This window comes from Hippocampus guttulatus, chromosome 5 (genome assembly GCF_054856545.1).
Source record: "Hippocampus guttulatus isolate MCC_2025c chromosome 5, RoL_Hgut_1.0, whole genome shotgun sequence".
NCBI classification, from domain to species: Eukaryota; Metazoa; Chordata; class Actinopteri; order Syngnathiformes; family Syngnathidae; genus Hippocampus; species Hippocampus guttulatus.
Window position 1 is genome coordinate 19,337,850 of NC_141265.1, and position 21,604 is coordinate 19,359,453.

General features: G+C 45.1%; 1 protein-coding gene and 1 long non-coding RNA gene across 5 annotated transcripts in view; one reads left to right on the forward strand and one right to left on the reverse strand.

The window, feature by feature from the left end:
- Nucleotides 1-2,692: 2,692 nt before the first annotated feature.
- Nucleotides 2,693-21,604, reverse strand: part of LOC147205369 (uncharacterized) — a 38,571-nt gene continuing 19,659 nt past the window's right edge. For both annotated transcript variants that reach the window (XR_015100956.1, XR_015100957.1), the window contains exons 5-8: nt 18,154-18,278; nt 13,893-13,996; nt 13,143-13,200; nt 2,693-4,331 (exon numbers count right to left, since the gene is read on the reverse strand). This is a non-coding gene — a long non-coding RNA (uncharacterized LOC147205369). The remainder of the gene's footprint in view (nt 4,332-13,142; nt 13,201-13,892; nt 13,997-18,153; nt 18,279-21,604) is intronic.
- LOC147205370 (uncharacterized) overlaps nt 8,135-21,604 on the forward strand; it is a 46,485-nt gene continuing 33,015 nt past the window's right edge. For 2 of the 3 annotated variants that reach the window (XR_015100955.1, XM_086111722.1), the window contains exons 1-5: nt 8,135-8,469; nt 9,491-9,549; nt 11,529-12,748; nt 16,172-16,225; nt 19,687-19,740. Coding sequence is in view for 1 of the 3 variants with exons in the window: in XM_086111722.1 (XP_085967848.1) it covers nt 8,423-8,469; nt 9,491-9,549; nt 11,529-12,748; nt 16,172-16,225; nt 19,687-19,740 (1,434 nt within the window). In the remaining 2 variants the exon portion in view is untranslated. Of the gene's footprint in view, nt 8,470-9,490; nt 9,550-11,528; nt 12,749-16,171; nt 16,226-19,686; nt 19,741-21,604 lie in introns of those variants that run through there. The other variant, XM_086111723.1, reaches the window with a different exon arrangement.

The following is a 21,604-nucleotide window of genomic DNA, read 5'->3' on the forward strand; positions in this document are numbered from 1 at the left end:
AACGACACACGTTGAACCTGACTATGAGTCAACAACGCCAGATTGTGCTGACAATGCAATGTGAATATTTTCATGATGATGGCATGAATAATCAAAATCATTCAAATATTCTTCATAAGCCTCATTGGGGACACGGCACACTCAATTAAATGTTTGCCTTTTTTTCAAAGGCGGCAACTTGAGACAAATTATGCAAAATCATGCAAATCTGCAAGCCCTTGGTGGGTAAAAATGTGGATCTGCAATCCAATACGTTACGTAAGGATTCGTTTTTAAAGGACAGTGGACACGCTGCTTGTGAAATAATGCAAAGTCAAGACCAATCCCCAACTGTTGCCATTATGAACACGGACATGTTGGGCGCACGCCACACGGCCACATACCTTAATTGTGACGACTGCGAACGAAGACTTGAGAGTCGGCTCCGCTAAAAACGGCCCCCGGTGCTGGTTGACATTTGGCAGAACGGCGAGCTTTTCAATATGGATTATTCATCGCAGCTTTGATCCTCTGCGCAAATGTCAGCGCAACAATGCTCCTGACTTGGCAGCAGCTTCCGCCTCTCCTCAGCTCGACGGGGGTGTGAACGTCTGCCAATAATGACCTCTGCTGTCCAATTTATTACAACGAAACATAATTGCCATCAGTTTCATAGTGGATAGAAATTACAAGTAGAACTCACAAAGGCCCAACGGAGGAGCCTTTGAATAAGACCCGAGCGTGCGTTTGTCTTTCTTGAATCGCTGGAAATGACATCATTACGCCAAAATTGCACCCCATTTCTTCATTCGTTGAGGCATACTTCTTCTTCTCGCGTTTTAACTCATCTACTCCAGGTGCGCTACCTGGACGCATGCACCACACTGCCCCCAAGAGGTCGCCAAGGCACGCATAGCAGGAACTGCACAGTAAATAAGGCACACGTAACTGGACAGTACAAAGCCAATGAAGGGTCATGCGCAAATAATAATAATAATAAAATGGAAATATTTCTATTTAATAACACAATTTTTAAAGCAATTGATTTGATATTTTACTGTGGACATGTTAAGATGGACCAAGTCCAACTACACTGTCCTAAAAAACACCAAAACATACCATCTGCGGCTTTCCCTGATAAACTGACTTCGAGGGGATAGTCTACAAACGGCAGGCGTTGGTGTTATTGTGGTTAACATAGCTGCCTTGCAGGCAGTTGACCTGGGTTCGATTCCCAGCCAACGCGTAATTTACGAGGCTGAGAAATGCTAGTCTACATCTTGGCAACAATGGAAGTTACTTGGAGAAAGTAACTGTTAATCACAAGTCCCCTTGGTATTTCTTCTTGCATATGTGTGGTTTGCAAATAAAAAATTACACGGTGTGAATTCTTCCGTTGAGGAAGCATAAACAGTTTCTGATTTAAAAGCTATTTAAAGAGGAAAAATGTTCCCCAATATGTGGTATGTCAGGTCCAAGCTTTTGCACTCGATTCCTAATATTTTGCACTGGATACTGTCAAAGTATAATAGAGTGCAGATCAAAATTACCTATATGAGTCCAACAACAGTCATAAAAATATGTTAAATGAATGAATCTGAGCATTTTCCAGTAACTTTCTTAAAGCAGCCCATGTATTGGATGCTCAAGTGTACTCAATCGTTTTGGCTGCTCCGGTTATGTCCCGGTTGCATTCATGCACAATCACATTCAAAACATTTCAGTACGTGTGACAAAAAGATGAATGCAAACATCATATTAGAACATTTTTGGGCTTCACAGGACCCGGGGTGGCGCAACACCAGGGGTGCTATAGACCCGTCAGAAATCGGTCTGGCCCCATTTTAGCCTCTGCAACTTTTTATTTGACATGATAAAATATATTTATAGATTCTTGTCTCAGGCCCGCTATTTAATCGGTCTAGCCACCCTTTAGCCTCGGGAGGAGAAAAAAAATAGCTGGAGCCATCCCTGCACAGGAGTGAACAACAGTGCGTCATTAGCAACGGTTAATCAATCATTGAAAGCAAGTAAAATGTCTCATCTAGGGGCAGCAGCTCTTTTAAGCAAAGCCCCTTATTAAATTTAGTTAAAGTGGAATCCGCTGGTGGATGTTAAATTTCCTGTTGTAACGTATGGAATTAGTAAGCAGCACCGGTGGGGGGAGGGGATGGGGGTTGGGGGGGGGGGGTCACGCTCTTATTGGAGCCAGCTGTTTCTTGGCTGGGATGAAGCTTGCTGCAATCAGATGGCTCCAATTCCCCAAGACAGACAAAAGAGCGTATGTTTAGAAAATGAGGGTTTCCATCATCAGCAGACCAGAACACCGGCGGATTCTTCTTCTCTTCTCCGCTCTTCTCTTCATTTGGGTTGTGGAATAAAAGCAGACAGGAACTAGAAAAGACTCACATGAGAGCGCAGACCATCGCCTGGGCCCAGCCATCGGGGGCCCTCCGCATTTGTGTACTGCAAAGATTTTGAATATTTCATTTTCAGTACCAACTCAAAAGTGGGACGTGTCAAAGCCTGCTAATATAGCACCATCATTTGCTCAATGAATTTCATCATCTATTTCGTATGACCCTCAGAGAACTTTACAAAAACCGACAAGAAAATGTTCCGCACTTGCAATAGAAATGGTCAGCCGGACTTCTGAAATGCATAAATATGTCTGCAGTATATTAACGGCTGATTTCAATTATCCGGCAAGCGTTTAGGGTCCAAAGAGCCACAGGACATCTCCCCACCTGTCAATAGTTACCCACAAGGAGGACGGGCGGGATGGCGCTCACGCGTGACGTGCGGGAGATAAAAATAAATAAATAAAAATCAAACAAACACGCTCATATTGAATATCTGTTTAGTTTTTCTTTCCTCTCGGGTTTTTGGTTCCAGTCAATGGTTTTTCGCTTGCATTAGACCGAAGATGGCCCCCGTGGGCCGACATGAAAAGAGACGTCAAGTCAAGGACCGCCGTGATGATACGCATGAGACCACAACAACCCCCCTCTACCAGTGACAGCAGGAAACAGATGCTAAGTACATTTTGTAACCTGCTTGTTAAATGGGGAGGAGACCGAGTCCTCTGTTGGGGTTGAGCATTTAAGGTCAAGTCACATTTAAGGAATGAACACGTTTTCCATGTATGCCGAGCAGCTGCGACTGCGTATTACAATTAAGGGCAATTGAATATTCCGATTATTTGGGACGTAAAAAGAGAAAACTGACCAAGTAGCGCAAACTTTGGGGACAAACTGGTTCATAGAAATAATGGAATGGAGAGAAATGACTCTCAAGTGCTCCAGATGATGTATGATACAGTTATGTGCTGTTACATGCCGTTTTTTTGGGGATAGTATTGGTTTCTAAATATGGTGGATTAACCCTTTCATGCACGCTGTAACCCAGGTGTGTCAAACATACGGCCCGGGGGCCGGAACCGGCCCCCAAGGAGGTTCGATCAGGCCCGCAGGATAATTTAAAAATGAAAAAAAAATGCATTAAAGACACGGAATGAATATTTTTCATAAAATGCACTTCATGGATTATCCACTAGGAGGCACACTGTTTTCATCAGAGTAGAATACAACATTGTTTTGATCAGAGAAGAAAACAGTAGTCTCAGTCTGTCTCTGAGACAGACCCAACACATCAGACAGTATCAATGCGCCAATGCTTCTTTATACCAAAACAAAGGAAAGACATGATATTTTGGTTATTCGTAGCAGAGTGTGGTACGTTGTTAATGGTCCGGCCCACTTGACATCGACCGAGTCCGTATGTGGCCCACAATGTGAAATGAGTTTGACACCCCTGCACCTGATAACATGATAAGCTGTCCACTGGAGTAACTGCTGCCCCTCAAAGGGTTAAATCGGATAAGTGAAAGCAGAGGTACTAAATGTGCGGCCTGCCATAAACTAAGGATTTGAAGGCCAAAGAAAAAAAAATCACTTTGGGACCCACCACATGAAAATACGATTTTCCAGTACCCCTGTCAATCACATGCCCTAAAAACCAACATCACTCTTCTCCCCTGCAGATACAGTACTGACAGAATCTCTCTCTGGTCCTCCACAAGTTGAAGTTACATGGGAGGGATTCTTTGACCTCACCGTCCCCCCGCCCCCTTCCTGGGTCGCAGTGGGCCCACGGCGAGGGGAGTGGGCGGGTCCTCTGCGTAAAGAGGCGGGATCCAGTTGCAGGCAGCTGAATGGGCGCTCTGTTGGGTTTCCCCCTCGGACGCCGTCACAGCGGGTCAATGAGGACTTTCTCCAGCGGAGGAATTTCACAGCACATGAGCGGCACGGCGCTGGCCTGCTGTCACCGTGGCGAGAACCGACCCAAGTGTTCTGGAAAAAGAAGGTTGCCATAAATAGACAGTCTGTGTGTTGACACCTCGTGATGTCATTTTTGAAACGCAGGGGGTGGTGGTGGTGGTGGTGGGGGGGGGGGCAAGATGAATGTGACAGAAGTGGACTTGACCTCGAGCGAGGTGTTTATATACGCATTAGTCTGTCCAATAGATCAGGATTACAAATGGTGTGGCCAGCCACAAGAAAAAGATTGTCGAGGTGATTACATTCGAAGTGGCTTGCAATAAAAAAATTGAGATAAAATCTCACTTATAGAAACCCTAATTAATTTGCACTTCCACCCAACAGAGAGCACTGACTTTTACAGCATGAAAGACATCAGACATTTACAACTAAGATTATTCGAACCAGAACAACAAAAATGAAAATATTTTACATAAATAAATAAAATAAAGTTGATCAAATTAACTAATTATACTCAAGGTGTTGCCTGTTTTTGTCATTAGGGGTGTTCACACGGCAAGATTTGGTCCAGTGCTACACCGGGGCTGCCCCAGTAGAGCGTTCACACGTGCAAATTAGCTCCGGCGTAGCCCCGGAAAAGAGCTTACACCGGACCAAATTTGATCCACCTCAGGGAGGTGGTTTAAAAATTTGCTCCGGAGCAAATGCTCGTTTGCGAAGCAGCACCGATGTAAATTTGCACGTGTGAACGCAACTGGGTTAAATTTGCCCCAGAGCAAATACTTGTGAAGAGTTTACGTACGGCGAAAATGCGTTGCTTTCACGCTCTGTCGGACTTCCGTCATGTGTTTGTTTAATAACGACACAAGACTTGGCTGGTAACATCTTTCCTTTTGTAGGAGACTGGACTGTCTCGGAGTTGTTAGTGTAGTTTGTTCCTTTGTTGTGTGTTCACAACCCCCCGCCCCCCATATAATTTATTTTGTGATTTCCTCTCTTGATTTTCTGTTTGGCGCATTACGTGTTTGCTTTTCTGAGTGTCATTGAAGTCATCGTTGATTTACGTTTTCGGGGGCGGTCACTCTCGAGCAGAAGGCACGGAGACCGAGAAGGAGAAGGACGTGCCTGTCCAGTAGTCGCTTGAGTTGTGTATACGTTTTAAAAACAACCAACACGACAGCTCATTTGTTTTCTGTCGTTTTGCCCCGCTGCAGAAACTGCCGTGTGAACGCAAGTGGGGCTGCACCGACGCTGTGCCGCTGCAGACACGCTCAGCGGCTTTGTACGTGTGAACGCTCCACACAATTTGCTGCGATGCAAAATATATCGCAACAAAATACATCGGTGCAGCGCCGGAGCAAATGTGTGCCGTGTGAACACCCCTATTGTCACATAATTGCGACTCTCTTCCTGAATTAAGCCTGCACATGAGCAGTAGGAAGATGGAATTCTAATATTATGTACTATTAAAATTACACGAGTGGCTTTCAATAATGTATAAATTCAACAATGTAATTCCTTTTCAAGGATTTGTTTTTGAAATATCATTTCAGCTGGACATTTGGGGGAAATTGTGGTTTTGTGGTGCAGGATGTAGAATGTGGAAAGGGGGTTTGTACAGGAAATACAGCTGCGGTCAACTCAGTCTTAACTTGTACGAATTGCTCTTAACCACGAACATCGTTCGAAAAAGAAAAGCAAAGACAACATATGCCAAATGCAATGTACCGGTAGGCTGTAATATGTGCATTTGGCTCTTTGGCTCACTTTGCGGACAATTGCAGCGTATACCAAGGAGACTGACTTTTGACATCTTCATGTGTCTGAACCATCATGCAAGTGGGAAAAGTAGTTTGCTTCGAACGTGGGTGATCTAATGTACATATTCTTTTTTGCTTCTTGTCTTCGTCTTTTAAACTGGTTGCGCGTTTTTTTTTCGGGTACTCCGGTTTCCTCCCACATTCCAAAAACATGAATGGTAGGTTCAATGAAGGCTCTAAATCAGGGGTCACCAAACTACGGCCCGCGGGCCAGATCCGGCCCGCCTCCACATTTGGTCCGGCCCCCCTGAACAATACCAGAGAGTCTTTTGATTTATTTTTCATCTATGTATATTTGTATTTTATCATAAAATTTGGCTTTTGCAATAAAATATTCCTTAGTTATGGACTATTTTCATGATTAACTATTAGCTAGTAACAATTTCATAAACACATACAGTATAACGTGACATTTGTTCCATCTGTGCCGTTATCTGGCAACCCCAGAAAAAAAAATCCTAAACCCGTCCCTCTCAAAGAGAACATAATCATGGCGAAAAGGTGAGGTAAGAGAAAAAAAATGATTCAGAATACAGGGAATTTAACCCAAAATGGAGAAACGATTGCAAAGAAAAGATTGTCTGTCTCATCTGTCGGTGGCGGTATTCAAAGAATACAATCTGCGGAGACACTATGAATCCCGTCGCAACAACAAGTACGATTTTTTGCATGGGCAAATGAGAGCAGACAAACTGTCAACGCTAAAAAGAGGAACGTTAGCTCAGCAAAATACATTTGTACGCCAAGCTCAGCTGAACCAGCCATCTGTTCGGGCTAGCTTTCGGTTTGCTCAACTGATAGCAAGCAGCGGTAAGGAGAGTTTGTCAAGAAATGCATGAATGCTGTCGCGGAGGTGGTGTGTCCCGAGAAGAAAGACGTCTTTAATACCGCGAGTGTATCAAAAAAAGTTATTTGATTTTGTGTGGGTTTCTGGGAAAAAATACATTTTTACGTCCAGGTACTCTTGCAGTCACACTTTTGCTGTTACAAACTGACCCCGGCCCCCCCATCAGAGAAGCGAAAAGTTATGTGGCCCTCACAGGAAAAAGTTTGGGGACCACTGCTCTAAATTGTCCCTAAGTGCAAGTGTGAGCGCGAATGGTTGTCTATGTGTGCCCTGCGATTGGCTGGCAACCGGTCCAGGGTGTCCTCCGCCTACTGACCAAAGGCAGCTGCGATAGGCTCCAGCACGCCTGCGACCTTCATGAGGATCAGCGGATCAGATAATCAACGGATGGAAGTTGGGCATCACCATTTTAGTGGGTTGTTCAAGCGATATTTTGTACGTTTAAACACCATTCTTTTTCCATCCATACCTAAGATGAAGTTCTTTTAGAGCATTTCTATAATCCATTTGCCCTTGCACTGTACTTTAGTAAACTACCGGTACATTTGATTCCTCTGTATTGATTTTAAACGTCTTAATGTTTGAATTTTATGAAATGCACTATATAAATACATTTGCCATCCTTGCCGCTAACTCCTTTTCAGGGGCAGCGGTTACTACAGTGGACAGCCAACATGCTATCAGGTTACAGGGTGCACGAAAGGGTTAAACATCCCTTTTATAACATCCGCAATTCATTTTCTCCCAGGCCACCTGAAATCAACCAGTTCATGCATCTGTATTTTCTCCACGGACTGACTTAAAAATGTCCTCCAATTCTGGAATGACCCGAGGTCATTACTAAAGGACATATTTCATTTAAAAGCTAATCTTGAGCTTCACTTCAACTTGATGAAGATGTGTAACCAGAGATGGTGGTCTTTTCGGGGGTTGGATGAAGTGCCACGATCTTTTAAATCCTTGTTGAGAAGCCGTGAGGACGCCGACTGTAAATCTCCACTCACACATGCAAGAGGAGCTCGGCAAGTTTCCCCCCCAGCAGCAGTCGGAGGGGGCTGCACGCAGCTTGCACGAGGGAGGACACACCTTCAAGTCCCTGCTGCAACTCCACAGCGCGACAGAGGGAGGCATCCACCCCCCCCCCCCCCACCACCACACTCCCCAACTCCTCTTCTCCCCCTAACTCACACAGGAAACTTTCATTTTCGGGAAGTCTGCACGCTCTCAACACACACAGGCGCGTGCAATGCCGGCGTGAATGGTGAATGGGATCCCAAAAAGGTGCACGGAGACGATTTGGGGAGACGTGCGCAGGTGGGAGATAATGATTGTCTGCATTTATCGTAAAAGCGTGAATTAGTTTCGTGGATAAAAAAAAACAACAACAACAGAAGGAAAGACAGAAAAGAAAAGCAATTGCAAACGGGGATGGAAAGCGCTCCTCTGCCTCATCCGGACAGGAGTGAAGCCCCCCAAGAAAGAATGAAGTAACCGCGATGGAGCCGGACAATGCCCCGCACTCCGATCTCAAAGGAGCCGGGGGGTGAGTCGCCACACTTTGGCATCTTATTTCTGCTTGCATGAAATCCACATAAACCTCACGAATACATCATCACCTCGTATTAACTTTCCATGTCATGAATTAAGTTCGTGGAACCGCACATAAACGTCAAATGTGGAGGGTGAAAAAAAAGTTTCATTGGAAGGTGCGGCGCAGTTTTCAACGTCCCGTTTTGGCAGCCCAACTGGGATTTTGTGTTAAAAGAGATGTATGGGAGGAGGAGACAAGCCGTCCTGATCTCTCCTCCCACGTTGTGCATCATCTTCTGTTTATTGGCTGCACCCCCCTTGCCTCAAAGGGGAAGGGGGGGGGGGTGTTGCATCATATCCACTCATCGCTATTCTACACTACTGTACATACAGTGTGAGTGCAGCGCACACCCACTTTTCTTTTTGTTTTAATATCCAGGAGAGAGGAGAGAGAGAGAGAGAGAGAGAGAGAGAGAGAGAGAGAGAGAGAGAGAGAGAGAGAGAGAGAGAGAGAGAGAGAGAGAGAGAGAGGAGTCCTGAGGAAGGATTTAATGTCAGCGGAGTGGTTTGACCGCTGGTTTGCAGCAGCTCTCTGGGAAAAACCACAAATGTAATAAACTTCGTGAATTACAAGCGCTGTTTGCGAGCCACCCGCAACCCACATTATCACCTGCGGGAGTGTAAAAGAAGCTTTCAAAAGAAAGAAAGAAAGAAAAATCTGGGTGAGGCCAACGCTGCAGTTATCACCTAGCATGGGAAATAACTCAGCGAAACGGCATACTACTGTTTACTCCTTTCATAATAAAAGATGATGGAACTATCCGTCCATTAACGAATCCGCTTATCTTCACGAGGGTGGCGGGCGTGCTAAAGCCTATCCCAGCTGTCTGCAGGCGGGGTGCACCCTGAACCGCTTGCCAGCCGATCGCGGGGCACATATTGACAAACAACCATCCAAGAGTTTGTGGCCCATGTGTAGCAGGTGACAATATTTCATTTGTATTAAAATGTCTTTTTTTTTTGTTTTGTCTTAGGAGAGTCCTCATTCTTTGGACTATTCTGTGTTGTAGCTGCTCTCTCACACTGGCTCAAAGTGAGTATTATCTCCAGAACAAATGCAAGTGTGCTTTTATTTTGCTCCTATTTGGAAACAACAAGACAGACATGGCGGTAAAACACCAGAAGCTGTGTCTGCATGAGGGCATTCACTCATTCAGTACCAGCCAATTCTAGACCAAGTCTGAAAAGACGTTTAAAAACGTCTTTGGGAGTGAATGAGTTTTAATAACCTCGACGTACATTTGCCTGACTTTGGCGCGGGCAGCCTGGTTCAGTTCCCACACAAGTGATGCGGCGAATGAAAATAAAGGAATGCTTATTCCTTTTCTGGCAACCGGTCCAGGGTGTCATCCGCCTTTCGCCTGAAGTCATCTGCGACAGACCCCGGTTCCCTCGTTTCCTTGAACAGGAATAAGCTGTGTGAGGAAATTGACAGGTCAAGTGATTTATGCGGTCAGTGGCAATTTTCTGACTACTCTGGCGACAAATTCGGGCTCCAGATAAAAGCGAAAGAATCTGTTCAACTCTTGAGGGCATCCCGGATGAGGGCAGCAAGGACGTAGTAAAATGGATCTTTGACCCACCTGCCGTCTGGGCCAACATTTCTTTCTCCTCAGCACAGCCCTAAATTGATTTGGTAAAGCAGCTTTTCCTTTGTGTTTTATGGAGAGAAAACCCGTGCATATTTTTCAATCTTTATATAAGCTGGCAGTTTCGCCAGCGCACGTACTGAGTGGATTAGCGCACAGTATCCAAGATGAGCTGATTGGCTCTGGATGATTTTCCAACCTCTTGAAGCTAAACACAGCGCCTTTGTTTGACAGCGCCACCGAGGCTACGGTTCCACGGTGGAGACCGGCCAATTTTTTTTTTTTTTAATGTTTTGAATACAGTACAGATGAATGCCTCAGCTCATGAAATTAAAATCAGATTTTCACTTTTCATCAGTTTTCACCTGGAAGTTGAGACATCGTTTGAGGTTGATACCATTATTCATACTAATAAGCCTTGAAATTCTTCCTTCATTTTACAAGTGAACATTGAAATGTCGGGATTCAAAACTCAGGAGAATCCATCCATTTTCTGAACGATGGATGAATCCATCCATCAATTTTCTGAACCGCTTCATTCTCACAAGGGTCGCGGAGCATGCTGGAGCCTATCCCAGCTGTCTTCGGGCAGTAGGCGGGGGGACAACCTGAACCGGTTGCCAGTCAATCGCAGGGCACACAGTCGAACTTCCATCCGCGCTCACACTCAGACCAATGGACAATTTAAAGTGTTCAATCAGCCTGCGATGCATGTTTTTGGAACGTGGGAGGAAACCGGAGTACCCGGAGAAAACCCACGCAGGTCCGGGGAGAACATGCAAACTCCACACAGGAAGGTCGGAGCCGGGATCGAACCCACAACCTCTGCACTGTGAGTTCGACGACACTGGACCACCAGGCTTCCGAGAGAATCTTCATCTTTATTTATTTCAACACTCACAAATCTCCTAAAATATCACCGCTGTTCCCTCCCAGGACCAGTTCACCCTGCATTTTTGTTTTGGTCACTGATCTAAAAACGGCAAGTGGATGTGATTTGTAGGCCTGCGCAGGAAATCTCAGCGCATCCACTTGTTTCATGACCTTGTTCCATTGGCTGGCTTTTGACATTTGTGAGACTGAAAAGCAAGCTATTTGTCGAGGAAAGAATGTCGCTGCGCAAACGACTGCACAGTGGAAGCTTGAAGTCGAATGCCAATGAGGTCGTACAATATATCGGAGGCTCTCGGTCTCTGACGGAATTCCCTTTGTGTTGGTGGAACGGAGTGACTGAAGATGCCCACTCGGAAGATGCCCATTGGGGTTTCTAAAGTTCTCCGCCTTGAACGAGATACAAAAGGTGTTCTGGAGTTGCAGACTCCTAAACTTGTATTTGGTGCATGCAACAGAAAAAAGACAAAGTTCTCCCCTTGCCAGTTTGCGGTCTGACGTCGCTGACTTCTCCTCTCTGTCTGTTTTGAAGATGTCGATATTCTGCAGCAGCTGGGTCTCTCTGGGCAAAGGGCAGGCGGTTCGTCGTCCTGGAGCGCTCGACTCATCCCGGATGGAGTCATCCCCTTCAAGTCCGGCGTGATTCTCACCCCGAGGGCGCGCGTCCAGGTGCCTCTGCGCACTGTTATCCCAGCTTCCTACAGCGCCTCCAACCTCTCCCTGATTCTCAGTCTGTCTCTTCACCGCATCAACAGTGCCTTTCTTTTCTCCGTTGTGTCGAAGAGAGGGCGAGTGCAGCTCGGTGTGCAGTTCATACCGGGCAGGGTCCTTGTTTACGCCAGCCACAGGAACTCTGTCGGATTCGACTATGATGTCCATGATGGCCGGTGGCACAGTCTGGCCTTGGAAGTCCGAGGTCACCGGGTGTCCTTGCACACATCTTGCGGGAACAGCAGCCTTCACGCAGATTTGAAAGGCAAAAAAGTGGAAAGGCTCGATCGGGAGGGCTCGTTCCTACTGGGGAAAACGAACCACGACGCAGTGCCGTTTGAAGGCGCCATCTGCCAGTTGGACATCTACCCCTCAGCGGAGGCGGCTCATCACTATTGTGATTACGTGAAGAAACACTGCAGACAAGCCGACACGTATCGGCCCGTCTTCGCACCCCTGCTACCTCTAATCGATCCAAACGTAACTCATACCACAGCACTGGCATCCCGAAATACTCCCAAAGCTACCGCCTTCCCAGCAGAGGGATTCGTTTTTGTTCCGAGTGATCATTTGCGTATTGGGAATGACACGTCGATGTATCGGACTCCTGAACCTGCTCTTGCTGTCAGTCAAGTGGACCGTCCGGGGTTGGAAAGACCCACCGAAACTGTGACCTCATCTCTCTGGAGCAGTCCGACACCACCGACACGGGAATTACCTTCGCAAACAGACGCTGACACAAAGGAAAGAGAGGTCCACTCCCTTGTTGGCCAAGGATTCACGGATGTACCAAGACTGCCGGAGACCACGAGCAAGTCCACACAGGCATCCTCCTCAAGATCCTTTTTTTTCCAGCAAGTGTCCACCGTTGCGTCAAAAACCCCCGATCCCGAAGCAACCAGAGCGCGGGATGTCAAAACCATGCCGGTTATTCCTGTCACTCCTGCAGCCATCGATGACTTCCAAGCATTCGACCTTGAACCGACCCTTGTCTCACTATTGGCAGGACCACCCGGACTTAAGGGAGAACCGGGGCCTCCGGTGAGTGTGCGGACGAGAAGTCAGTTCTTTCAAACCTGTGTGGGAGAGTCCCTGGTACAGTTCTTTCAGCATAGTGTTTATTTTACAAATGATTATGATTAATTATACCATTTCATAACTCTTGGCTGCCCTCTCCATGTGGGCTAATCCCTAATACGATTTTGGTTCTCATTTATATGCAAGTTCGTGGCTTTAATCCTGCTGACGTCGATATCAAACGTGTCTCCAGGGTTTGAGGTTGTGTAAACCTGGAGCGCTCTGTGTTGATATGTCCAAATTAGAATTTCTGTTTCCCCTGACTTCAGTTTATTGTTCCGAAGTTACATTTAAACTTGTCAAAAAGAGCTAATCTCCATTTTAGCCGTCTTATAAACATCCTTGGCTTGTCTGTTACCTTGATGGCTGGCGCTGGGGTGTTAGATTCTTCTGACTGACAGCCCGATGACAGCCCACTATTTGAACAAAGGCACAATTAACCGGTTACACTGAAACATACCTGACATTTTCCTCCCAAAAGATGCACTGCACCCGAGGCCGAGTACGCCTATCAACTGTTTTTGTGCTAATTTTGCCCTTTCCCAACCAAGGGCACCAAACATCTGCTTTATGTCTTATGAGATTGCCATAAGATTCTATTTTTGGTCTGAGGTGTGTCAAGAGCGGATCTGTCCCAATATTGGGTTCAACAACTGCAGAATCTTATTGCTTGCTGTGCTCTGCGTTGAGTTAATTGGAGCACGCCATACCCAATACACCCACATTTTCAAATGCTTTTAAATCTTTATGTGTTGGATCTGTCACAGATTAAAAGAAAAAAATTGAGGATTGAAAAAAAACCCATTGCGTATACCACGCCCTCTTGGACCAACCAATTGAATTAAAGCCACATGTACTCTTTGAAGGTCAGCTATGTCAAACAATGCTTGTCTTCTCGAACATTTTGGTTTTTCAAAGCAAGAACCAAACATTTGTGAGAACACATACGTATACACTCAAGAGCTAGAACACCAAATACATGTGTCTAGTAGAGTAAGCGTGGAATAAAATGCAATTTGACACCAAAGTGTCAAGTGCTTGCATGATTAGCAATAAAATGGCATATGTAGGGCAGCACAGTGACGAGTGGTTAGCACATCTGTCTCACAGTTCTGAGGGTTGAGGTTTCAGTCTTGGCCCCGGCCTTCCTGCGTGGAGTTTTTATGTTTCTTCCCATGCTTGAGTTTTCTCTGGGTAATCCAACTTCGTCCCCTGTTCCAAAAAAAAACCATGCATGTTAGGGTTCCTGAAAACTCCAAGTTGCCCATTGTGTGAATCTTTGTTTGCCTATCTGTGCCCTGTGATTGAAAGATTCTAAGCCATCTGCACTTCTCTATCGGCTGTCTAACAGTGGGGAGGTAGGGTGGGGGGAGGGGGTATACTGACAAGGTAAATTTGATTTTTTTTAAAAATGCCCGTAAAAAAATATAATCTATAAGGTAACTGGAGGGTGGGTTGAAATGAATTAGCAGTACATTCAGAAAACTAGTTGTTGCCTCGCATAGCCTACCGGTAGTATTAAATGATTACAGCATTATTAACTAAAACTGGTGTTTATCTAGCTTCGTGTAATTCTGAGAACAAAAAGTAGCAAATGTGGTTTTAGTTCCCAGCCCTAGATTACTTTTTTAAAAAAATTTTATAGCTAGCTTTAGCATAGACTTTAAACACAGATTTAGCTTCCGCTGCTCACATTTTTTTGGACTACACACTACTTTGACATTATTTAGTCAGAGGTTTGATATGAAACAACGCTACATAGCATATGAAGTTTAGATTAAAGATTAAATCTCAGCCTCTTTGATAGTGACCTTGCTCTATGCCTAGCTTTGCAGAGTTAGCATTTAGCTGCATCAGCATGTTTCCTCCACTTGACATTAATAAGGTTGTTGCAGTCTTGTTCGCTGTCTGTCCGCGAAACATAAAACGCTTACATGCTTTTTCCATTGTTGAAGAAAGAAACCTTCCGTGCATTAGCACGTATGACACACACACGCGCACACACACACACGCACACAAAATAAGTTTTTCCTGCTGTGGTGGTGAAGGGAACCGCAGCTCTACGAGCCACTCAGACTAATTTTGTGAGAGCAGAAATTCCTGCCAATCACTTGGGTGGTGAAGGTCATCTTCCCGATGCTTCGCATGACTGTGTAACTCGCTGACATCTGCTTTTATATAGTTGACGCAGACTTCCATGGCAACCGTACATTTGAAAAAGCCCTTGACAGGGTGTCTGTTTCACATGTTGTAAATTGAACAAAAAGAAAATAATTGAAACATGTTATGTCAAGACTGAATTCCAACATTTCCACAACTCTTTTTTTTCCAGCAGTCCAGCTGAAGTAGCACTTCTACGCTGTGATTCATTTTTGTTTTATAATATTCGATAGTCTATAATTACTGTCAGGCCAAGATAGGATCATCCTTGATTAATCCCAAGGGGGGTTCAAATCCACCCATCCAGTGAAGATGTCTCACAGCGTGTGACTAAAACTAAGAAACGGGTTGATGAGAACCGGCTTTGATTTTTCTAACCATAATTACAACAGTGGCACCCTGTGGTTAGCATGTCTGCCTCACGGTTCTGAGGTTCTGGGCTCGAATGACGGCTCGAGCTTTTCCAGTTAATACGCTCTTCCCCCGAGGTCACGCCGCTTCTCGCCCAAAGTCAGTTGGGATACGAATCCATCCAAAATGGTCAACCACTTGCGACGGATAGTGTTTCTTTTGAAAAGTGACATCACCACCTTTGATTAGTCATGCCTACTGAAGCACTTTTCAATTTTTTTTTTTTGTTCCCAATTCGAGTGAAAAGGTTTTGATTGGATGCAAAAGTTAAGCCCTAAGCTGTTCGTAAATACACTCATTTCATAGCGGGTGCTTACGGTTCCCATAAAATCCTTCTTTTGAACAATATGACAAATGTTTCTGGTAGTATTTGATTTTGTACGACTTGACTATATTCTCCCGAGAGCAAGCCTGCTCTTGTTATTGCTTCGGCCGTGGGAAAACGAAGCAACGCTGCTAACTTCTCAAGCGAGCTCATGTTCCTCAGATCCCTCATTAGTTTTGACCTTTCCGAGCCTCGCTAATCCATGTATGAAATTGTTTTAAAGCCGGCCAATGGCTTTCATTAAAGCGTGTTGCCTTGCCTGTTCGATATGTCACAAGTGACACCCTTAATAAGACATTTTCTGGCCTGCCAGTGCTGTATTTCACTCTCCCACAGTTTTAGCATCTGGTACTTAATAGCATTCAAATAACCGTGAATAACACTCATTAAAAGTCCGACATGAATGCACCTGTTGTAACATCACTTTGCGTGTACATTTACACACTCATCGAGATGAAAAGTAACTTGTGATCTGACACCGTTCTTTCCAGGGATTTCAAGGACTTCCAGGATTGCCAGGAAAGCCAGGGAAGCGGGGCCCACGGGTGAGTGAAAGGGAACACTTCCATCGGGCATCGCAGGTGCTCTGAACATTTCCTTGGTCGTGTGTGTGGCCTCCATCGGCCCGCACGCACTCCCGTGTGATGTTTGGGCAGGCATAAGCGACTAACTTTTGTGCATGGTTGGCATGTGGGCGAAGGAAGAACTGATTCGCTTGCGGTGTGTATATGACTTCCATGTGCAGTCCCTGTGATGTCTGGGCATGCTGAGGGATGTCCTATGTCGAGGTCAAGATGGTCAAGGAAGAACATTGTGTTTCGGCGTGCCCTTTTGAAAGGAGCATGAATACAATTAATGTATTGTTGTGGTTTCACTCGCTATGTTGTACCACACATGGCATCCAGAATATCCAAAATGGCAGCAGCTGTCTGTCTGCTTTTTTTTTTTTTAGTAGGCAGGCTGTGAAACCTAGTAAAAAAACCCTTAAAACAACAAAACTGACGGGCAAACAAGTAACAAAATCTGACATCATTTTAGCAGGAAAAAAAAGTGTGTGATGGTCTTTTGCAGAGCTGCTGCATGACTTTTGAGTCCTACTTGTGGTATTGGGTGGGGCTGTGTGTGTGCGTGCGTGTGTGTCCTGTGGTGGGACCTCAGTGGAGCTGGCCTGTTGCAGGCCAATCCCTTTAAACAGCAAAGAAAGAAGCCTTTGTCCCCCATCAAATCATATTAAAGTGTTTAAAGACCTCGTCTGGAGATCGAGTCTTTGCGCTCGCACACTTGGAGGTTCATTCATCAGTCAGCATCCAAATGGATCCAAATGTAGACCACTGACACTCCGAGTATGACTAACGCGCCCTTTGCATGACCCAGCACAAATTTCCAAGCATAGTTTGTGTGATTAGAAAGAAAAGGGAGAGATTAGGAATGAATACCGTCACAAAAAGTCCACTCAGGTGAAATATGGGAGATATTAAAACGGGAACTCTTATATACCGCACGGACATGAAACACATTTGCAAATTATCATCCAAACATTTTCTGTACCACTTGTTTTGTTTGGGGTTTAGCCAAAGGGGTCACTGACCTTTTTGAAAAGCAAATCTACTTCTTGGCTATGGATTGTGAGTTGCCTTTCATTTTGTGTTGTCATTCGGGGTTGTGAAGAAAACAGACTTGAATCGGAAAATTGGCTCTGATGTCACGAACCCAAACCGTCCTCAAATCGGTTTGATGTTTCCTGGAATTGGATTAACGCAACTCGTTTGGGCTATAGAGAGCTTTTACAAGTTGTAATGCATAGCCCACCATGACAAAAAATGACAGCCATGCCATATCGAATCGTATTAAAATCCCACTCAATCCAACTCTGCTGCAGCAATTCCAAACTTTTCAAACTCTTTTGTAAATGACATGTATGGACAAACCTGCACTAGATTTGCAACGAGCCAATAAAACAACCTGAATATATGCCACTTTTCAATGTCACATATTTACAAATTCAATCGGTTACGCTTGCGCTAGGAGCTAGCCTCCAACATTTTGTGGTTGTTGGTGCATTGCTAACGAATGAAATCACATTCACAATGGCCCTTAAATGAACGTTGCCTGAAATGGTCTCCGGAAAGGTTGTGATTGATGACGGGAAAATATTTCACAAACTGTCAATGATTTGCCTTTCGGTGCCAGAAGGAAGTCCTTCAATATGAAGAGGTTAGCACCGAATTAATCCCGCATGTCTGTGGAAATAACAGATTCGACGTTTTACATCGATTCTTAATCATCGAAGTCTAAAAGCACAGTCAAGGTGTTCGCGGGTCTGGTGTGCGCTCATGGCCCATAAAAACGGTAGTCCCTCCTGGAAAAAGTCACCGGCACACGTAGTAAACGCCCTAACGGGTTCGACTTGCAGGTACCCTCCGTCTAAAGGTGTCAGGTGTGTGTATGTGTGTGTGAGTGTGTGTTTGGTTACCTGTAGGCATGCGTGTTTCACAGCTCCATTGCAAGCTTGGCATTATGTCATCAGAAGGAGGTTGCTGCACAAACGGCAATTCTTCTGCTCCTTATCGGCCAACAATGACTCCCATACGTTTTAATCTGGAGCATACAAAAAAAAAAAGGTGGGGAATTCACTGAAACAAAAAGAAGAAGGAAATCTGCGGATGAGCTTCTGTTAAGTGTCTCCATATGTCCAGCGCCTGCAATGGGGAACAAGGGTCCGGGATTTTTTTTTTGGGGTGAGGGGGGGGGGGGTATCGAGGGGGGTGTAAAGGCAGTAGGTTCTTTTTGACTTCTATGACTTCTCCCCCACATGCTGTCAAGCGGAGTCAGATAAAACACAGAGATGTGGAAAGGATCACCCAGGTGGAACCTGATCCTTTTCTTTCACCTCCGGTGCGGGCCCGACTCAGTCAAAGAACGGGCAGAAGATACAGTGGCTTCCTGTTCAGCCCTTTGACGATACTTTAATGCGAACGATTTTGTCATCTCAGCACTTCTTGAACACCAGGACACATTATGGTGCTGTATTTTTCCAACTGGCCCCTCTTTGTTAGCTTGCATGAATTTATGATCCCATCAACGGTAAAACGTATTTTCACTTCTGCCCACCTGGTCCGACTCGCTTTTGTTCAAACATTTGGCGTGGATTTGCTCAAAGAATTACAACCGAGCAGGTTTTAAATCGCATGCCGACAGTTTGTGGCGCGGGGCCACTGGAGGCGGGGGCGATATGATGTGATGGATGAGTGGCCTTCACATCATGGGCCCCCATTTACCAGTGGGAAAAGTGCAAGGGAAAGGAAAATAACTGACGTTACGTGCGCAGGCAGGAGAGACACGCGGGAGACACATAAGGGCTCGCAGAGCACGCAGACACAAACAATGGGCCCCAGGGGCCGTGACCCGGACCTCAGATACCCGCTGCAAAAGGGAAGAATATATACAAATATGCACATGTGTTAGTAGTCATATAGTCAAGCTTTAAGGGCCATTCTGGGATACCTCTCATTTCTTCTCAACATTTTCTCCATTGGAAATAATGAAGACAAGAATAGAACAAGTCAGTCTTGATCATTAAAGCTTTGTTAACGGGACAGTTAATATACGATTGAACATCTGACATTGTCATACAATTCTAAAATCCGTATTCGGTTTGGCCAGTTAGCTAGCGCTAAGCGTCTCGCCGTTCCAACGTCAAAGATTGCCAACTCCCGACGTGCTAGCAGCGAATGTCATGACAAAGGCTTTCATGCGCTACCTAAGATGGTGTTCAGTCACTGATTGATTCAAAGTTGAACATAACGCCGATTCGCCGGCTCAACATTCCCATACATGCACCGTGAACACAACACACGCACTATGTCAACCAAAAATATTTTACATAATATACGCCCCCGCGCTCCCCCCCCCCCAAAAAAAAAAAAAAAAAAAAATATATATATATATATATATATATATATATATGTATAGTCAGAGACTTTTCTAATCACTTTTTTGGTTTCAGGGTCCTGTTGGCCCACATGGAAGCCCCGGTCGACCTGGACCTCCTGGATTGAAGGTATGGTATTGATATGCTAACAGTTTGTCTTACATATTCTTTATAACTACAGCCACAGAACCAAAAGTACATTTGTAGTATTGTGGTTCATATGGGTGATTTTCGCGCAATTTTCTGTCCATTGCCCTGCAATTGAGTGAATTGAGCTGTTCAGTCAGCTGGTATAGTTTCAGCGTAACTCTGAACAGCAAAATCAGTATTAATATTGTGTTTGACGGTGGGAGCAGCATCAGGTAATAATACTTGCGTAGGAAGCCCGACGTTCGGAAGAAGCCCATTGCTTCCTTGAGCAATGTTCTGGAAAATCATTTGTTGATTAAATTTTCATTTTTCAGTGGAATGTTGGTTAGCAGACACTTCTCCACAGTAATTTGTTTTTATCTCGAAAATGTCATATCCCCCCCCCCCCCCCCCCCCCCCCCCCCAAAAGCTGGAGTTGTCAAGTGGAAGGTGATTTGTACATGCACAACAATTAAGAAAATTCGGAAACATGTCTTAAGTATTAATCACGCGATCATCACATGAAAGCAGACTGGTGACAATCCAGTCCAACATCAGAACACACTCCCGCCCAAATTGCAGAGGAATCTACCTTAAACCCTGAGGAACCTCATTCCAATCACTACCAGTCAGTCTTATGCATAACTAATTATCCCTAATTATCAAGCACCGAAACATTTCCAGTTCATCACCACCAAAATTACGTAATTAGCAGAAAATCTATGAAGCCGATCCATCACGACCAAATTTTTCTTCACCCCACATGATGAAATCCGTGTTGAATTCAATGAAAAATTGTGCCAAGCAAAACCTTTCAACATCCACGTCATGATTTTTGCATATGCGAACAAAAAAGGCGCCTGACAATAGAATGAAGCGACTGTTTTGGTCATCGTAAGTTCACATGTAGTCTTGACGGTACTCGTTGAGTCCGCTTACTCTTATTGAGGTCAAATCCCCCCCACACTGAGCAACTCTTTTCGCTCCCTTAAAAAGCCTCTTGTTTCTTTTCGGGTGAAGCGAGCAGCCTCGAGTGGGCCCAGACTCATTTACAATTGCTTGACATCAGCATGCGTTGCAGCTTGGATTTGTTAAGAAAGCAGTTTGCTCGGAATATGTCAAGCTGATGTCACGGGGGGGGGGGGGGGGGACTCGTGCATGTTATACTTTCCTGGAATGAGAGGTGTTTCTATGTCAGGTAAATCGATTAAACCGCACTGGTTTTCCACCGCATATGCCACCGTGGTCATCAACGCATGCCATCACGCCATAACTCAACCCGCGGTCAAACCGCTGACTCCGCAACCCGAGAGTAGATGGTGAGCTCGCCGAGATTTGTTTTGCGGATGTTATCTGATCTGGATGTAACGATGATAAATTGCGACAAGACGATGTTCAGTCACTCACTACTGTGATCTGTCTGACCATTACATCTGACACGGCGAAGAAAATGGAGATAAATAATGCCGGGAGGGTCCGATTGCAGCAAGGCGTTTGAAAAGAAGTCACGACGTTTTGCGCTGAAATCTTTCTATGATTCAGTTGGAAAAAAAATTAAACAAAACGATGTCTGTACAGTATGTTGTTTCTCTTGGCTGGAGATCCGCTCGCCGCAATCAAGCTGGACAAAATTCTCACAGACGTTTCATGGCCAAGTTTTGTCTGATACGGACATGGAAAGGAAGCGATACGGTGTTGGTGTGACTGCTTAGTTTAAAGGCGACATGTGTACTCGTTGAAAAACGAGTATAATGATATGCAAGACCCCCCCATCTAAGCCAGTGATGTCAGTTCTTCCCCATGGATCTCTTGCAGTAGAAATGTACAGGCTGTTTTCTCCCTTTGGTGCGATTAGACACCACAC